Raw genomic sequence first — 19,207 nt, 5'->3', positions numbered from 1 at the left:
GAGGGACAGTGAACTGGCCCCCTGTGTAAAAAGTTTGGGGATGCCTGATCTAGGGCTTCTTTTGTTGTAGCAGAGTTGAGACTTACGACAGAGACAACAGAGATATAAAACTGCAATGAGGTAAGTAAAAAGGTACAGAAGAGCTCTAGCTAATGAGTACAACTAGGCATCCAGAGGAGGATCTTCCTAAGCATGGGTAATTGTTTCTTGGGGAAAGAAAAGTTGAGCTGATGCCTGATAGTCTGGCTAGATGGCAGAATAATGGCCATCAATCACCTGGGGAATTGTCTGGAGGGCTTCTTACAATGAAAATTCCCAGGACTCCATGCCCATAATTACTTCTCAGTAGGTCTTCAGTGGAGCCTTGGAATATACATGTTTAATAATTCCCCCAAGTGATTCCCATAACAGCAGAACCTCAGCTGCATCAGAAGATAAACATATAAAGAACAACAGCAAAATATAAACAATCAACATGTTTCTGCTGTAATGAACCAAGTAAGTGGACAATAAGTGGAACAATAGATAGCTTTGTATTACGATAAAAGAAGATATGCTTTTGTATTATGATAAAAAAAAGAGGTAGGCTTGTGTTTAGAATTTCTTAAATGTTAAAATATATAAAATAAGACACACAATTGGTGAACTCTTCCCAGTTAAACTGATAACCCCAAGTTATCATTAGTCCATTAAAAATTATCTGGCAACATCATCCTATCCCCATCATAACCTGGAACTATACTGGAAGGGTAGGAGGTATGGGGTAATGTTCTTGTCATTTGGCGTATAAGAAATATTGACTTAATGCAGTTCTTCTTTTAGGGTTATGAGGACTCAGTCCCTCACAACCTACTTCAAAAAAACAAAAAAAACAAAAAAAGCTCCAACTTTCTATTCAGATACAACAAACATACACAACAGTGCACATCTCAGTGAAGTATCATAATGTGAGTATAACCATCAAATAATATCATAAAGTGAGTATAACCATCTGGGACAAGAGGGTCATAAAAAAATTATGACCCTAGAGTAAAAATGGGTCTAGGAAGTCAAAACATTTCAAAGACACTCAAATGACAGCAAGATAACTTTGCTCTCTATTGATCAGAGAAAACACAAAATATCCAAACTCAAGCATATTTTCTAATAATTTTTAAAACTATTAAAATCATAACCACATCTACATTTTAAAAATATTACTTATTCAATGTACAGCGATTTAGTACATATGGATTTCTAATCCTTAAGCAATCATGTCAGAGCCTCAGGAGTCTAACTGAAAATTACAGCATTTAAAAACTCTGGCTGGGCATGGTGGCTCATGCATGTAATCCCAGCACTCTGGGACTCAAGGAGGGCAGATCACATGAGGCCAGGAGTTCAAGATGAGCCCAACATGATGAAACCTTATCTCTACTAAAAATACAAAAATTAGCTGGGTGTGGTGGTGCACATCTATAAACCTAGGTACTCAGGAGAATGAGGCACAATAACTACTTGAACCTTGGAGGCGGAAGTTGCAGATGTTGCAGTGAGCCAAGATGGCGCCAACGTACTCCAGACTGGGTGATAGAGCCAGACTCAGTCTCAAAAAAAAAAAAAAAGAGAAAAGAAAAGAAAATCTATTTTGCCAAATGAAATGGTTTTTCCTTTAATGGCAAATCTTTGGGAAAAGAACTAAAGGAATTGGCATAGAATTTTCTTTGTTAAAAAGAACTTAAAAAAAAAAAAAACCCTTTCATCTCAAAGGGCAGGAGTTACTTTGCCCCGTTAGAACAGCATTTCTTATGTTAACAACTCTTCTTGAAGAGTTCTCTACCGTTAGATTCCTAAATTCCCCCCTTCCTCTCTAAGCACTCTTACAGGGCTCCTTTGTAGGTTTCCCCTTCTCTGCCTATTCTTTAAATGTTGGTGTTCCTCAGGATTCCATACTTTCTCTCCCCATAGCATTCTTACTTATATCCAAAGCTTCAGTCATCCTTTGATGACTCCTAAACTCACAAGCAGACCATCTGTCTTCTATCTTCCTCATGTGACTCACCTCAACTGCAATCTCTTCTTCTCCTATCTCCACACCTATCTGCAGAAACCTGGGTCTAATCATGGATTCCACCCTTTTCCTTCATTCAATCATCATACCTTTCAATTCTACTTTCCAAATAAAATAGCCTCCCCCATCTGTGGTTTTGTTTTCTGTGGTTTATATACAATGAGATATTTTCAGAGAGAAAGCGACTACATTCATGTAACTTTTTACTATAATATAGTATAATTGTTCCATTTTATTAATTTTAAAATAAAAAAATTAAACTTTATCACAGGTACATACACACAGGAAAAATTATTGTGTATACAGGGTTCAGTACTATGTGCAGTTACTGGCGGGGGGGTGTCTTGCAATGTATCCCCCCCCAGCCACTGATATGGAGTGATTACTATATCTAATTTGTCAGTGCCTCTCTATTCCTCCTCCTTTGACTATAATTTAGGCCACCTTCAACTCTCCTCTGTATTATACAAAAAGTCTCCAAGACCCTAGTCACAATTGTTACCTTCAATCCATTCTTCTACTGCAGGGAGAATGATTTTTCTAAACCGTAAATCTGAAAATGTCATTTTCTTGCTTAAAATCTATTGTTTCCCTGAAATCCCAGCACTTTGGAAGGCTGAGGTGGGCAGATCATGAGGTCAGAAGATTGAGACCAACTTGGCCAACATGGTGAAAGCCTGACTCTACTAAAAATACAAGAAAAAAATTAGCCAGGCGTGCTGGCACACGCCTGTAGTTCCAGCTTCTTGGGAGGCTGAGGCAGGAGAATTACTTGAAACCAGGAGGTGGAGATTGAAGTGAGCCGAGATCATGCCACTGCACTACAGGCTGGGTACAATGTGAGACTACGTCTCAAAACACAAAACAAACAAAAAAAAGCAAACCTATTGTCTCAGGATCTGAACTAATTCTTGTTGATCCTTCCAGCCAGTCTCTTACCGTTCTTTCCTCTCAATTTTGTGGAGGCCCTACCTTCCACAGAGAACTACTTTCAGCTCCCCTGAAACAAAGTACTCTTTTGCTTCTGACCTCCAGAAAACACTCTCTACTCAATTTACTCATTCTTTTTTTGTTTTTGTTTTTGTTTTTCTTTTGGCAAATGATTAGCTGGTTGAATTTACTTATTCTTAAGGTTTCTGCTAAGACGTTCTTTCCTCCCAGAAGATGTCTCTGATTCAACACCTTCTCTGTGTTAAAACTGTTTCATAACATACATTATGATAATTGCCTATTAACTAGTCTTTGTTGCCATTATACATTTGGGTAGGGCTCTTAGGCAGGATCCTTGAAAGCCTCATTCCTTGGTGTATTCTCCATGCCTAGTACAGTGCTCTATATTACGGTAAGTCTGAAGGAATTTAAGATTATAATTTCTGAGGCTATAGATGTCAGAAACACTTAAAACTTTTTTTAATAATCAGAACATCATGAATGTCTGATTATAACAAAAAAAGTCATAGTTTGGATTACTGTCTAAAACCCATATGACTATAATATCAATACAAAAAAAGATGATTTGAAACTCTAAAAGCAAGAAGGGGGACGTGTAAAAACAGGCCCCAGTTTATATAAGAATTGTATATTTAATTTAACTTAGTGAGAAAAAATACAGAGTACCCTTAACCAGTTTCTTCATTAAGAAAGAGTAAAGTGTATTTTGAATAGGTGAATAAAGGATGTTTATTCAACGAATGCTGGTGAAATAAAATAGGTTTCTATATCATACCATCATTTTTTTTTTTTTTGAGACGGAGTTTTGCTCTTGTTACCCAGGCTGGAGTGCAATGGCGTGATCTCGGCTCACCGCAACCTCCGCCTCCTGGGTTCAGGCAATTCTCCTGCCTCAGCCTCCCGAGTAGCCGGGATTACAGGCACGCACCACCACGCCCAGCGAATTTTTTGTATTTTTAGTAGAGATGGGGTTTCACCATGTTGACCAGGACGGTCTCGATCTCTTGACCTCGTGATCCACCCACCTCGGCCTCCCAAAGTGCTGGGATTACAGGCTTGAGCCACCGCGCCCAGCCGCATACCATCATTTTAAAAACTCCAGATGTATTAACATATTTAGAAGACACCACTGGAAAATAAAAAAAAGTGAGAGAAATAAATAATTATTCAAAGTAGAAAATGCCTTTCTAAGCATGATACCAAATGTAGAGAAAAGTGTACCAAATGACTGAGAAGTTAATTACGTGAAGGTTTAAAACTTTTACATGGCAGGTCAGGTGTGGTGGCTCACACCTGTAATCCCAGCACTTTGAGAGGCCAAGGTGGGCAGATCATGAGGTCAAGAGATTGAGACCATCCTGGCCAACATGGTGAAACCCGGTCTCTACTAAAAATACAGAAATTAGCTGGGTGTGGAGCCAGGCGCCTGTAGTCCCAACTACTTTTGAGGCTGAGACAGAAGAATTGCTTTAACCTGGGAGGCGGAGGTTGCAGTAAGCCAAGATCGCGCTACTGCACTCCAGCCTGGCAACAATGCAAGACTCCGTCTAAAAAACAGAAAACAAAAAAACTTTTATATGGCAAAATCTACCAGACTTTTTAAGCTATGAAAGAAAAAAAAAATTTTTAAGCAAATTCTATACATCTTCTAAATCAAAAGGGGGAAAAAACCCTAGTAAAACAACCAAAGGACATGGCCAAGTTAATCATTAAAGAAACATGGCAGCCATAAAAAAGAACAAAATTGTATCTTTTGCAGCAACATGGATGGAGCTGGAGACTATTATCCAGAGTTAACTTGTCACAGTCCAGGTCTCACTAACAACCATTTCAGTACTGACTGAGTGGTTAAGTTAAATATTAAAAGCCAGCGCCCTTATACAAAGGTTGGGATATAACAAAAGTCCATCATGAGTTTTGCCTAGGCCTTTCCTGGGCCTTAAGGCATGACAAAGTAACTAAGGAATTCTTAACAGGATTCACATAGGTATCAACAAGTTTTATTCTGAGTCTGAAGAAACTCCCCAGGCCTCCACAAACAAGTTTATTAGGAGTCTGAAGGATCTCCTCAAATCTATATGATTTAGTAGGAGACAAGGGTAATCATCTCAGTACTTTACTAAGTCTCCAGGGGAAGGTCTTCAGGACTCAGACGTTAGTTTTAGATTCAAAGATGTCAATCACTTATATCTTTAGATGAATGCACACTTACAGGTAGACATATAGCTTGGAAGGTATATAAGCTCTGGAAAACTTTGTAATTTGAAGTTGGTCTGGTGATAATTTTCAGCCTTTCTTACTGTAACCAGTTACAGAAATAAAAACCCTCGGCCGGGTGCGATGGCTCAAGCCTGTAATCCCAGCACTTTGGGAGGCTGAGGTGGGCGGACCATAAGGTCAAGAGATTGAGACCATCCTGGCCAACATGGTGAAACCCCGTCTCTACTAAAAATATAAAAATCAGCTGGGCATGGTGGCCTGCGCTTGTGGTCTCCGCCATTCGGGAGGCTGAGGCAGGAGAATTGCCTGAACCTGGGAGGCGGAGGTTGCAGTGAGCTGAGATTGTGCCACTGCACTTCAGCCTGGCGACAGAGTGAGACTCTGTCTCAAAAAACAAAAACAAACAAAAAAAAACCTCTCTTCCTCCCCAGTTCATCTGCATCTCATTATTAGGCCATGAGAAATAGCAGCTGGACCCTCAGAGTTTGGTCCCGGAACAAATTAACTCAGAAACAGAAAATCAAATACTGCATGTTCTCATTTATGAGTGGGAGCTAAACAATAGGTACACAAAGACAAAAAGATAGAAATAAGACACTAGGGACTCTGAAAGGAAGAAGGGTGGAAGGGGTGAAACTTAAAAAATCAGCAATTTAGGCTAATGCCCTTTTCAGCCTTAGCCCACCTGCACCCAGGTGAATATGATTATTAAAAAAAAAAAACTGGAAATTTGATATAACGTTTACTGTTTGAGTAATGGGCACACTAGAAGCCTAATCTCTACCAGTATGCAGTATATTTATGTAATAAACATGCATGTGTACTTCCAATGTAAAATTAAAAAAAAAATGAACGTCTGTTAAACATAATTTTTAAAATGCTCAGTTACATACATAAAGCAATTTTTTGGCTTTGAAACTAGTAAATGCAGGTACTTAGCACAAGGCCCCTCTTCCCTTCACCCTTGTCCTCTCCCCCTGGAAAAAAAAGAAAAAACCTGTGGTGATGGAAGCAGGGATGAATATGTATACGAATTATACTTACATATTGCTGGTAGGTAATAAACTGTACCATATATTGTTAAATATAAAACAGCTTCAGTGGCCTATTTACATTTTGTATAATCTTCCTATAATGAATATACATTTTATTTATAATATTAAAAAATAAGGTACTTTAAAAAGTTGGTATTCCTTCCAAAAAATAAACCTAATATGGCAAAACAATTGCTTAGTTTCAGAATAAAAATCGTCATGATAATACCTTATATTAAAACCTCAGGGGATAGCTAATTATGTGATTTTTAATGTATTTTAGAAGGGATAAATTGACAACATTAATTAAAAAATATTTACAGTTTCAGTCTCATCAGAATGCACTCTTAGTTGGAAATTGACTCCAACATAAAAAAAATTCAGCCAATAGTAGAGCAGCTATTTAGTTTTCCTTTCTAGAGCAGAAGTGGCAAGAAATTTTTCTTCTGTTTTCATAAATATAACTACAACTATTTTATTCTTCTGTTCCACTGCAATGATAAGTCTTTGATACCCCATTTTTAAACTGCTTATTTCAGGAATATCAACACTGTTTTTTTTTTTTTGAGACGTAGCCTTGCTTTGTCACCCAGTCTGGAGTGCAGTGGCACTATCTCAGCTCAATGCAAACTTTGCCTCCCAGGTTCAAGTGTTTCTCCTGCCTCAGCCTCCTGAGTAGCTGGGACTACAGGTGTCTGCCACCATGCCTGGCTAATTTTTGTATTTTTAGTAGAGATGGGGTTTCACCATATTGGCCAGGCTGGTCTCAACTTGTGACCTTGTGATCTGCCCACCTCTGCTTCCCAAAGTGCTGGGATTACAGGCGTGAGCTGCCACACCAGCCAATGCTTTTTTTTTAAGAGACAAGGTCTCCAACTGTCACCCAGCCTGAAGTGGAGGGGTGCAATCATAGCTCACTGCAGTCTTGGGCTTCTGGGCCTTGGCTTTCTCAGTAGCTGGGACTATAGGCATATGCCATTACAACCAGATATTTTTTGTATTTTATTTTGTAGAAGTGGATGAGGTCTTGCTTGCTGTCTAGGTTGGTCTTGAACTCCTGGCCTCAAGTAATCCTCTTGCCTTGGCCTCCCAAAGTACTGGGATTATAGATAGGAACCACTGTGCCTAGCCTCAACATTGTTTAATGACAATTACCAAATATATTTCTTATGCATTTTTTCCCTTAAGAAATACAGAAAGATAGCTTATAAAATTTTAATGTATGTGTGTATATACATGGAGAAGGAGAAAAAAGCTAGTTTCAGACATTTCCAAACATAAAGGCAATTAGAATAGTTTATGTTTGTCTATGGATAAGATCTCACAGTATAGTATAGACTAAAATCTTCCCTCTGTAAAATACTCAGATTTTTTCCTTTATAGCTTGCTTTTATGTTAAAAAATAAGTGGATAACATTAAAAATGATAATCTTTACAGGGGAGATACACATTTGTTCCATGAAGTAAACAGGCCTAATATTAAGCCTTTTAATGCCTAAACTTTGTAGGCAGTAAGAAATATATATTTGACTATGCCACACATTTATATATCACAAAATATACACTGAATTAAATGCTGAGGACAAATTATGTATTTAAAATATTTAGAGGTGACAAAAGTATTATTAAAAAATCACTTTTGTGATAGACATTACTTATGTGTTTCTCTAAGACCAAAATATAAAATCATACTTCATAATCTGGTCCTCCAAAGTGGGATTTTTTCTTGAGTTCCGTCCTTGCATTTTTACATGATTCCTCTGCTCTTCTTCTCTTCTCTATTTCCTATTAAAAAAGAAGTGAAAAATTTACAATTTGAGGCAGGCATTTTAATTACAATGAAATCTTTTAGGTGGAATTCCTCTATATTTCATTGAAATTTTACAATTTGATCAAAAAATAATTCCACTCCTGTGAAAAATAAGATTATTCTGCCCAAGAAAACACTTTTCTCTAGGCTATAAATTGCTTATAACCTCGATCAATTGACTGATTGACTGATTTTTTGAGACGGAGCCTCACTCTGTCACTCAGGCTGAAGTGCAAAGGTACAGTCTCGGCTCACTGCAACCTCTGCTTCCTGGGTTCAAGCAATTCTCCTGCCTCAGTCTCCCAAGTAGCTGGGACTACAGGTGCGTGGCACCACACCTGGCTAATTTTGGTATTTTTAGTAGAGACAGGGTTTCACAATGTTGGCCAGGCTGGTCTCAAACTCCTGACCTTGTGATCTGCCCGCCTCAGCCTCCCAAAGTGCTGGGATTACAGGTGCGAGCCACCGCACCTGGCCAGGACCTGTGATTTAAATCACTACTAAGATTACCTTAAAAGTAGATTTTGTGTTTAAATGGTTAAGTAACTGCATGTATACTTAAACAAAAACAAAAAAAAAAAAAAAAAAAAGAAAGAAAGAAAAGAAAAGAAGAAAAAAACCCAGGTAAATTAGCACCAGAAAAATACCTACTACACATTCTTATATTTTCCCCCTTCCCACCAACCCTAGCAAGAGCTATATTTATTTTGGTATGAAGAGAAACAGCAAGTAATACCAGAAAAGAACTCTGTAGGTGGGATCAATGAATGCTAAAAAGATACTCTAAGAAAGAAAATCTTCTTAATACTTCTCACCTCTGCTTAAGACTGTTTTAGAGTTGAAAAGACTTTAGATATCTATTTTAACTCTCTCCTTTTAGTGATAGGGCCTTTAGCTCTAACAGGTTAAAAGACCCAAGGTCAACACTTAAAATAACAAAGGCTGACCCCTTATAAAACTTATTTCCACAACAATGGGGTCCATAGGGTCAATACTGACACTGAAGTCCAGCAAGTCCAGCACGTTTATAAATAATCTAATGCTGTTATTTATTTCAAATACAGGCATACATTGCATTTTATTTTATTTTTTCTCTCTCTCTTTTCCCTTGTCCAAATTCCATTTTCTAAAAGACTGATTTGCTTGGTCCCACTACTGGGTAATCTAAGCATGATGCTTCTGAGAGTAAAAGGGAATGTTATTAATAATCTTGCCAAATCAGGATGCATGATCACTCTGGCTATAGGAAATGTAAACAGTTCTTCCTATTTCTCCTTATTCCCAAAAAACCCTTACTCTGAAGAGTATGATCATCAAAATCATAATAGATTATGCTTGTGATCTAAAGTAGACTGATGAGAGCCACATGAATTGACTGTCACATGTTACTTCACCATGGGGATACAGTCTGAGAAATGTGTTACTGACGACTTAATTCTTGTACAAACATCATAGAGTGTACTTATATAAACCTAGATGGTATAGCCTATTACACATCTGGGCTATAAACATTTACAGCATGTGACTGCATTGAATACTGTAGGCAATTTTGACACGTTGTTAAGTATTTGTGAATCTAAACATAGAAAAGGCACAGTAAAAATATGATATAAAGAATAAAAAACAGTACATTTGTGTAGGGCACTTATGAATGAAGCTTGCAGGATTTGAAGTTCTTCTGAGTGAGTCAGTGAGTGAGTAGTGAACTTTTAAACACTGCATACTTAGGCTACACTAAATTTATTTAAAAATGTTCTTTCTTCAATAACCTTAGCTCGCTGCAACTTTTACTTTATACACTTTTTGTTTAAACGTTTTGAGTCTTTTGTAATAAGATAGCTAAAAACATAAACATATTGTATGGTGGCACAAAAATACTTTTTTTCTTTATACTGTATTCTACAAACTTTTTTCTATGTTTAAAAATTTTTATTTTATTTTTTACTTTTTAAACTTTTTTGTTATAAATGAAGAGACGACAAACACATTAGCCTAGGCCTAACACAGGGTCAGGATCATCAAGATGTCACTAGGCAAAAGGAATTTTTCAGCTCTGTTATGTTAAGGGACTACAGTTGTATATTTGGTCCATCATTGACGGAAATGTCATTATGCAGTGCATAACTGTACTTAATGGCTAAATTAAAGTCTTAACTGAACTCACACAAAGCGAATTACTTCTAAATACCACATCAGCATTTAAAATAGTGGCAATCAATGAATCGATGGGTTTAGTAAACCCAAAGATTTCATTGATTTTTGTGTACTAAAGAAAAAAAATGGGACTACAGACCTACCAGAATGACCAAGCCAGGTGCAGTGGCCTGTGCCTGTGGTCCCAGTCATTCAGGAGGCTGAGGCAGGAGGATCACCTGAGCCCTGGATTTCAAGGCTGTAGTGTGCTAATGGCTGTGCCTGTGAATAGCCATTCCATTCCAGCCTGGACAACACAGTGAGACTCTGTCTCTCAGAAAAAGACCCCGCCCCCCCAAAATCAACACCACCACCACCACACATAAACACACACACAATACTAAGTACTGTCAAGAGTGAACAACATCAACAACACCCACACATCCTTAACAATACCAAGTGCTGTCAAGAATTAAAAGCAATTGGAATCCTTCCTTACTGCTGGTAGAAATATTAATTTAATCACTCTGGAAAATTGCCAGTATCCACTGAAGTTAAACATATACCCCCATGAATTAATAAGTCTACTCCAAGGTATGAGAAATATACCTAAAGATATACCCCCAAGGACTCTCATAGCAGTTTTATTCACGATAGCAAAAAAATGAAAACAACCTAAATGTCCATCAACAAGAAAACAGATAAGCAAATTGAAGTCATACAATGAAAAGTTACCATACAATAAAAATACTGTATAGCAATAAAAAAGAAAAACTATTAAATATAACAACATGAATGAATATCACAGTCAATGTTGAGGAAAAAAGAAGGCCTGACTCAAAAGTATATTGTATCATTTCGTTAACATGATATTCCAGAACAGGCAAGACTAATCTGTAATAATAGGTTAAAACTATATGATCATCTTTTGGGATGGTGGTATGATATGGAATAGGAAGGGGCATGAAGGCACCTTCTAGGGTGCCTAGAGAAGTTATACATATCTTGGTCTGACTGTGGTTACAGGGGTGTATAGAAATGTTAAAGAAAAATCAAGTAGTATACTTAAGATTGGTATACTTCACTGTATGTATGTTATACATTAATTTTAAATTAATTAAACAAAAATGCACAGCAATAATATTAAAGACTTACGGGAAAGTGAAAATGTATGTAAAATTATACACCTGTGAATCTATTAATGTAAGCAAATGTATCTTCAATGAAAAGATTGTCTCTTATTAACATTGTTAACCATAATTGCCTATTTTTAGAATTTTTGGTCTTCCTGGACATGACTGGTTAACAATTAAGTACACCACTTCTACGGTAGAAAGAATTATTATTATAGGTAACCAAGAAAAATCATCATTACAAAATAGCATTTTCAATTAGCTGAAAGAATTCTGGAACTGACATTATAACAACATAAAAGTATCATATAGACAATTCTTCTATTAAACAGCTGTTACTATCACCTATTTAATTTTTCTTATTAGATTTTAAGCTCCTTGAGAGACTTTTTCCTGCTTATCACTGTTTCCCCATTACTAACTTAGAGTCCAGCACACAGCAGGCATGCACCTGAATGAAACAATTTCAATGAAATCATATTGTTATGATTGTACTTTCTTTCCCAATTCTAAGAATTACCTGAAAGACATATTTGTTGATAAACAACTTTATTCAAGAACTTTATAGTCTTTAATGTGTGTGTATATATATGCACACACACACACACACACACACACACACACACACTTTCTCTCTCTCTCTCTCCCCACACACAAAAGATTAAAAGTTCTTGAATAGAGTTGCTTACCAATAAATACACACATACACTGCATATATGTGTATATATTTATGAACACACATATACTGTGTGCACGCACATGTGCAAATACACACACACTTACATTCCATGTAAAATGTAACTGGGATCCAGTTATTTCAACCTTGAGAAAAAATTACAGTGGAAAAGGTTAATAAAATTTGACATCAGCTAGATCTGTAAGAAGACTATAAAACACAGTAGTGTCCTGATTTCAACCAATACTGCTATATTTTCTGGCCGTTCTTTGGTGAAGAGTGTTGCATGAGAAGCAACAAAAGTGTTTTTTCCCCACAGATGTTTGGTTTGCTCTGCTTATTGCTACCCAATAAAAGAGAACTGGTAAGATTAACAACGCTGAAAGCAATCAAAACTCTATCTCCCTTTTTCAACATAGCAAATAAACTTGAATGCTAAAATAATCAGGATGTCATGTTATATAATGTGCAAAGGTTTAAAAAAATTTTTTTTAGGCAATGTGGTTAAGAGTATATGACTGGCCGGGCGCGGTGGCTCAAGCCTGTAATCCCAGCACTCTGGGAGGCCGAGGCGTGTGGATTACGAGGTCAAGAGATCGAGACCATCCTGGTCAACATGGTGAAACCCCGTCTCTACTAAAAAATACAAAAAATTAGCTGGGCATGGTGGCACATGCCTGTAATCCGAGCTACTCAGGAGGCTGAGGCAGGAGAACTGCCTGAACCCGGGAGGCGGAGGTTGCGGTGAGCCGAGATCGCGCCATTGCACTCCAGCCTGGGTAAAAAGAGCGAAACGCCGTCTCAAAAAAAAAAAAAAAAAAAAAAAAAAGAGTGTATGACTGAAGAATACGATCCCTTAGTGAAGGAAAAAGAGACTAAAGAGAAAGTTGCCCAAAAGTTGTAAATAAGCTAGTCTGAACAGGTTGAATGATTTTCTTGAACCGTTACTCTAATGTATTTAGGGAGTTGTCCTGTTTTTCAATACATTATTTTTTGTGTAAACAGGGACTATTCTAATAATTCGATTTGATCCACACTGAGTATAGAGTTGAAATCTTTGAAGATATAATAGTTTGGCTCCAGGACGATAATAAATTTTCTATACCTTAAAAAAAAGTTTTCATTGCCTATTTTAAAAGAAGACATATTGCTAGTCAAAATGCCTTACTCTCACCTGCACTTGCGCATTCTAAACAGTTCTTTCTTCTAAAACATGGGAAACTTCCTAAACACATAGTGCTAACATTGCTTTCCTTAGTGTCCCGACCAAATTCAAAGGCTTTCAAACTCTGCAAGCAATATAGCTTGAGAATGAATATGATTCTGGCTAATGTCTAATTTGGTGTCCAGAGCTGATATAGAAGACTAGAGAAAAATTCCTCTAACTCTGTTAATCAACTTTTGATAAGCTTCTGAGCCTCACTCAATTCCTTCTATAAAATGATGGCACTGGATTAGAACTTTAAGGTATGTTTCAATTCTAACATTTTACTATTTTTCTAAAGTTGAATTATAAATAGAAGTTTTCCTACTTAAATCCACTGAGCCATACCTCACACTAGAAACTAAAGAGTCATACTGTAATATTATTATCAGTGCTGTGTTTAAATAAAGGTGGGAAAATGTGAACATAGGGCAAATGATCAAACAACATAATGTATGTTAAATGTTATCACTGATCATTGAAAAAATATGTAAGTGTTGCTGTAATAAGTAAATGTTTAACTGTGTAAATTGGCATATAAGTTAGTTCATATACCTTAAATGCAGTTTCATTCGTCATACACTTAAAGGCAGGTAATGTTCAAACACCGCATATTCTAGCTCATAGGCGAGTGTTGAACAATGAGAACACATGGACACAGGGAGGGGAGCACTACACACTGGGGTCTGTTGGGGGGAAATGGGGGAGGGACGGGGATGGTGGGGAAGTGGGGAGAGATAGCATGGGGAGAAATGTCAGATACAGGTGAAGGGGAGGGAGGCAGCAAATTACACTGCCATGTGTGTACCTATGCAACAATCTTGCATGTTCTTCACATGTACCCCCAAACCGAAAATGCAATTAAAAAAAAAAAAAGACAACCAAAAAAAAAACCCCATTTTCACATGGAAGGGCAGTGGGTTGAAAGATCCTCATTATTCAAGAGAAAGGAAATTTATGAAGGCAGAAATTAACACCAAACCCAAACTGCTCATTAAATAAATAAATTAAGAAAAAAAAAAAGGCAAGTAACGTTAAATGGCTTAACACTTCTATTCCAAAGCATCACTAACATCAGCATAAAATGAAAGAAAGCTTTCAAGAAAGCATTGTATAGTAACAAAACAAGTAATCGGTGAATCCTGTTACACAAATGAGTTTAAGATGCCCATAAAGCTTCAGAGGAGTAGTATCATCGGAGATTTCTATCAACCCAAGATTCTTCCCTAAGAAGTTAGCTTGGCTTAAATATCCAAACAATCTATAAAACTTAAATAAAATATGATTATTTTTAAAAGGAAAAAAACCCTAGTCTTACCTTATCCATTCTCTTCTGCCAGCTTTCCTCACGTTTAACCATTAGTTCAATACAATGAGAAAGTGTTGCAAGGATTCCAGCAGTAGTTGCTTTAAAAGTTATTGCTTCCCCTTTAAAGTCTATACCATTAATTCCTTTTGGTGTCACATGTGGAAATACTGAAAAAGAAAGTTATTTACTGAAAATATTTCCAATAAAGAAATAACTCATCACAATTTAAGATCAGAAAATGTTTAGAAAATTAGCAAATATGAAAACAGGTTTTGGGGTTTTAATTTTCCTTCTGTAGGCCAACATTTAAAAACCTCCTATCCAAGCTCTATGAGCAAAGAAGCTTTGTGGCAGCATACGTACTTTCAAGTCCATTTTTCTAGATTCTGTTTCCTGAAAACTTATTTGCTGTGCTGCACCCAACTAATCAAGTGGTAAGAGGAGTAATACTTTAACAATAACATTCTGATAGCTTAGAGTAACACCTAATTATGGCAAGAACTACCTTGTATTTTGAGAAACCTAGAATTTATAAAATATCTTAAGATAAACTACAGAGTCTAATAAGGTAATATACAATTTTAAAATGAACATACAAATTTAAATCTAGGACCAATGCACTATTTAAACTCAATGCCTTTTATGGTTAAATTTTGTTTTAATTCATGGTTAGCTTTTGAATTAAACAAAAAAATCTTAAAACTCACAAGATACAAACAAGAAAGCGTAATATTCTATAGTTAATAAGAAATCATTTTAGTAGAATCCTTATAAATTAAATAATGACACTTCCGACTTTAAAAACTATTAGAGACAGAACAGGAAAGATATAACCCATCAAGAACAGACAGACAAACTTAATCAAAATGTAAAATTTCTGCTCTTGTAAACGTTGTTAAGAGGATAAAGAGATAAGCCACAAATTGGGAGAAAACCGTTGCATGGCATATATTTAATAAAGGACTTCTATCCAGAACATATGAGGTAATCTCAAAGCTCATTAATAATAAACACCACCCCCTATATGAGCAAAAAATGTGAACACACATTTCATTAAATAGAAGATAGAAATGGCAAATAAAAACATGAAAAGATGCTTAATATCACTAGCTAGTAGGGAAATGCAAATTAAAACCACAATGACATATCACTACACACCTATTAGAATGACTGAAATTTGAAGACTGACCATCTTAAGTGTTGGTGGGGATGTGGAGGAACTGGAACTCTCATAAATGGCTGATAAAAAGCAATCTGGCATTTTCTTTAAAAATTAAACACATACACCTGCCATATGATTTGGACATTCTACCCCTAGGTATTTACCCAAAAGAAATACAATAGATGTCCATGGAAAGAATTGTATATGAATGCTCATAGCAGCTTTATTTGTAATAGCCAAAACTGCAACCAACCCAAATATCCACCAATGAATGAACAGATACACAAACTATGGTATATCTATACAATAAAATACCACTCAGCAGTGAGAAGAACTCAACTACTGATACATGCAACAATAATCATGAATCTCAAACTAAAAAAAAGCCAGGTCAAAAATGAATACATACTGTATGAGTCAATTTACAATAAATTATAGAAAATACAAACTAATCTATAGTGACAGAAAATAGATCAGTGGCTGTTTGGGAATGGGGGAGAGAGGAATGACAAAGGGGATGGAGAAAACATTTGATTGTTCTGATAGTTTCATGAAAATATCCAAATTTATCAAATTATACACTTTAAATGGTACGTCAATTGTATCTCAATAAAGCTTTTTTTAAAAAACTTGTATTTTCTTAATAAGAATAGACAAGTACATCAACTTAACAGAATTGAGAGTCCAGAAATAAACCTTCACATTTATGGTCCATCAGTTTTTCAAAAAGGTGCCAACCAATTCAAAGCAGAAAAAAAAAAAATGTCGTTTCAGCAAATGATGCTGGGACATCTGGACATCCATATGTAAAGGTTACCATTATTACATAATGTCAGAATGTGATATTACCTACATGTCTTGGAAGATATTTTCACTTGGATTCCAGCAGTTCTATTGCTTTTTAAAAAATTACTCAATTAGGTAATTATTCTTTGTGAGTTGTTACGTAACTTCTGAAAGTGTATTTTATCCACCTGAGGTGAAAAATGTATTACTTACACTTTTCTTTATTGCCATTGGTATTATGCAAGAAGTCACTATCAGAACGTGTTGTAGGGAAGTCATCTTCATCATCTTCTACCACTAAATAAAACACATTTAAAAAATTAGGATAAAAAAATAGAAGTTAATGTCTATTCTTATGTTCAATGGAATCATTTTACTTTGGATTCTGATTCTGTGAGTAAGAGGTCTTACTAAAGCTTGTATTTTCACTGGTAATCAAGGTATGCTCAATAAATATGCGGTGGAATGTCTTTAGATACATTATTTTTAAATCATATTCATTCTCATTTGTGTAAGGGAAGGTTACTGAGCTATGAATTATTTCACCCTGTAGTCATCCTATCTCTTACTCCCTTCAGTGAGGACACTTCAACTCTCTAAGAGGACCAGAGGGCTGAAGAGCTCTATAAAAAGTACCTTCCATACAGAAGACACCTTAGCTTGCCTCTGAGAGTTCTTTTTTTTCTTTTGAGACAGTCTCATTCTGTCACCCAGGCTGGAATGCAATGACATAGTCTCGGCTCACTGCAACTTCTGCCTCCCGGGGTCAAGTGATTCTCCTGCCTCAGCCTCCCGAGTAGCTGGGACTACAGGTGTGTACTACTACACTTGGATATTTTTAAATTTATTTTAGAAGAGATGGGGTTTTACTATGTTGGTCAGGCTGGTCTTGAACTCCTGACCTTATGATCTGCCCACCTCAGCTTCCCAAAGTGCTGGGATTACAGCCGTGAGCCACCACGTCCAGCTGAGAGTTCTTAAATATACTATTTCTGGACGTGCAGGGAAAATATAACAGATATGATATCAATTTTCATTCATCCCAGTATATATCTGTTCCTGGACATCCCTTTTAACTTCTCTAAGTCCAGAAAAAAACAGAATCTCTTTTGTGCTACTTTAATGTAACTCTTTCCTCTATGTGCTGTCCCTTTTTCTCTACCTAACATACTTTAATTCTTGTACTATGTATTCCATTCATAATGCAAATTCCTGCATCGTAGCTCCCAAGGTGATGTGCTGCTTTTATCAAGCTTTTGATGGTTTCATCTTCTTCTTCTTTGTGAGACAGGGTCTGACTTCGTTGCCTAGGCTCAAAGTCAGGCTCAAAGATGAGTGGCATGATCTCATCTCACTGCAATCTCCACCTCATGGGCTCAAACAATCTTCCTACCATAGCCTCTTGAGAGGCTGGAAACACAGGTGTACACCACCATGCCCTGCTAATTTTTTTTGTAGAGACGAGGTTTCACCATGTTGCTCAGGTTGGTTTTGAACTCCTGATGTCAAGCAATCTACCCACCTCTGCCTCCCAAAATGCTGAGATTACAGGTGGAAGCCACTGCACCCAGCCTACGTAACTCCTTAATTTATCTTCTGAGGAACTCCCTTTCTAAAGAAGGAAGATTTGTTTTAAACTAATGTCTTATTTATAGCCTGTATCTTTTTACCTCAGGAGTACTTTGGCTCTACAAGAACATCTCATTTACTTTAGCTGTCTTTTTTATGGATGCAGAGTCCCAGTCGATACCTCATTTCCCTCCTTTGACTAAATGGTAAGAATCACCATGGAAAATCTTCCCTACTGCCATTTTCTAACTACTGGACTATTTAATTTTTTAATAATCACTTGAAAATGTTGCCAATCATCTGTAACAATTTTTACAAATCACAAACTGCTATTACTTTGTATTCATTTCTACCTGGCTGTGATCTCAATATGCAATTGTTTTTCTTTTCAATTTCCAGCATTCCTACAGACTTCTATATGAGTATACCTTGATTACCAATGAAAATACAAAGATGAGTAAGATCTCGTATGCTCAATAAATATGCTGTGGAATGTCTTTGGATACATCATTTTTAAACCAAATTCAGATAAAAAAAACATGCTGACCATCAGCTGAAGTTACAATACAACTATCCCCAAATTAGTTCTCTGGCATAATCCCATAAAGATGACCTTCAAGTACCTTTTGAGATCTTTACTTCCTGGGGCCTTTTAAAATTTCCCTATTTTTTTTTTTTTTTGCATATCAATGAAAAATTAAAGCAGTTTGTTACTCTTCAATTCTACCTTCATGCATTCTTTTCTACAGAAGCAGCAAGTATTTCGTTTGCTCTACATCTGACATATTCACAATTTGATGGATTTGTTTTCTCGGAAAACTCGAAAGCCTTCGGTAGAGTATTTGTTTTCCCCTTTCTGCTGTGCTTTCCTTCTGCCTTCAGAAGGCTTCTTTACAACGCTAGCTTATACTTCTACTACAAGAGGGTATCCACATATCAAGGAACATTTGGTTATCCACCTATAAAGGAACTTTTAAAGAACAAAACCTTAATCTCTCTCTCTCCCCTCAACCCCTGAATGTTCTGGTTTAGTGGGGCTATGGTGAAGGGTATGGTATAATTGTTTCCTTTTTAAAGCTCCCTGAGATGATTACAATATCAGCCAGACATTTATTTATTTTTGCCACCCAAATATTTCTCAGCCACTAGCACATTAAATCTTCCTCTCCA

The 19,207-nt window shown here is 36.5% G+C and overlaps 1 protein-coding gene across 3 annotated transcripts in view; it reads right to left on the bottom strand.

Annotated features, from left to right (window-relative positions):
* The window catches only part of CERT1 (ceramide transporter 1), a 141,108-nt gene that overhangs the window by 32,727 nt on the left and 89,174 nt on the right, over positions 1–19,207 (bottom strand). For all 3 annotated transcript variants that reach the window (XM_039468803.2, XM_010341099.2, XM_010341102.2), the window contains exons 6-8: positions 16,682–16,765; positions 14,530–14,687; positions 7,948–8,040 (exon numbers count right to left, since the gene is read on the bottom strand). In XM_039468803.2, coding sequence (XP_039324737.1) covers positions 7,948–8,040; positions 14,530–14,687; positions 16,682–16,765 — 335 coding nt within the window. The remainder of the gene's footprint in view (positions 1–7,947; positions 8,041–14,529; positions 14,688–16,681; positions 16,766–19,207) is intronic.

The sequence above is a fragment of the Saimiri boliviensis genome, chromosome 1 (genome assembly GCF_048565385.1).
Source record: "Saimiri boliviensis isolate mSaiBol1 chromosome 1, mSaiBol1.pri, whole genome shotgun sequence".
NCBI lineage: Eukaryota > Metazoa > Chordata > Mammalia > Primates > Cebidae > Saimiri > Saimiri boliviensis.
The sequence above is the reverse complement of the archived record's forward strand: the minus strand, read 5'-3'. Positions and strand labels throughout refer to the sequence as shown.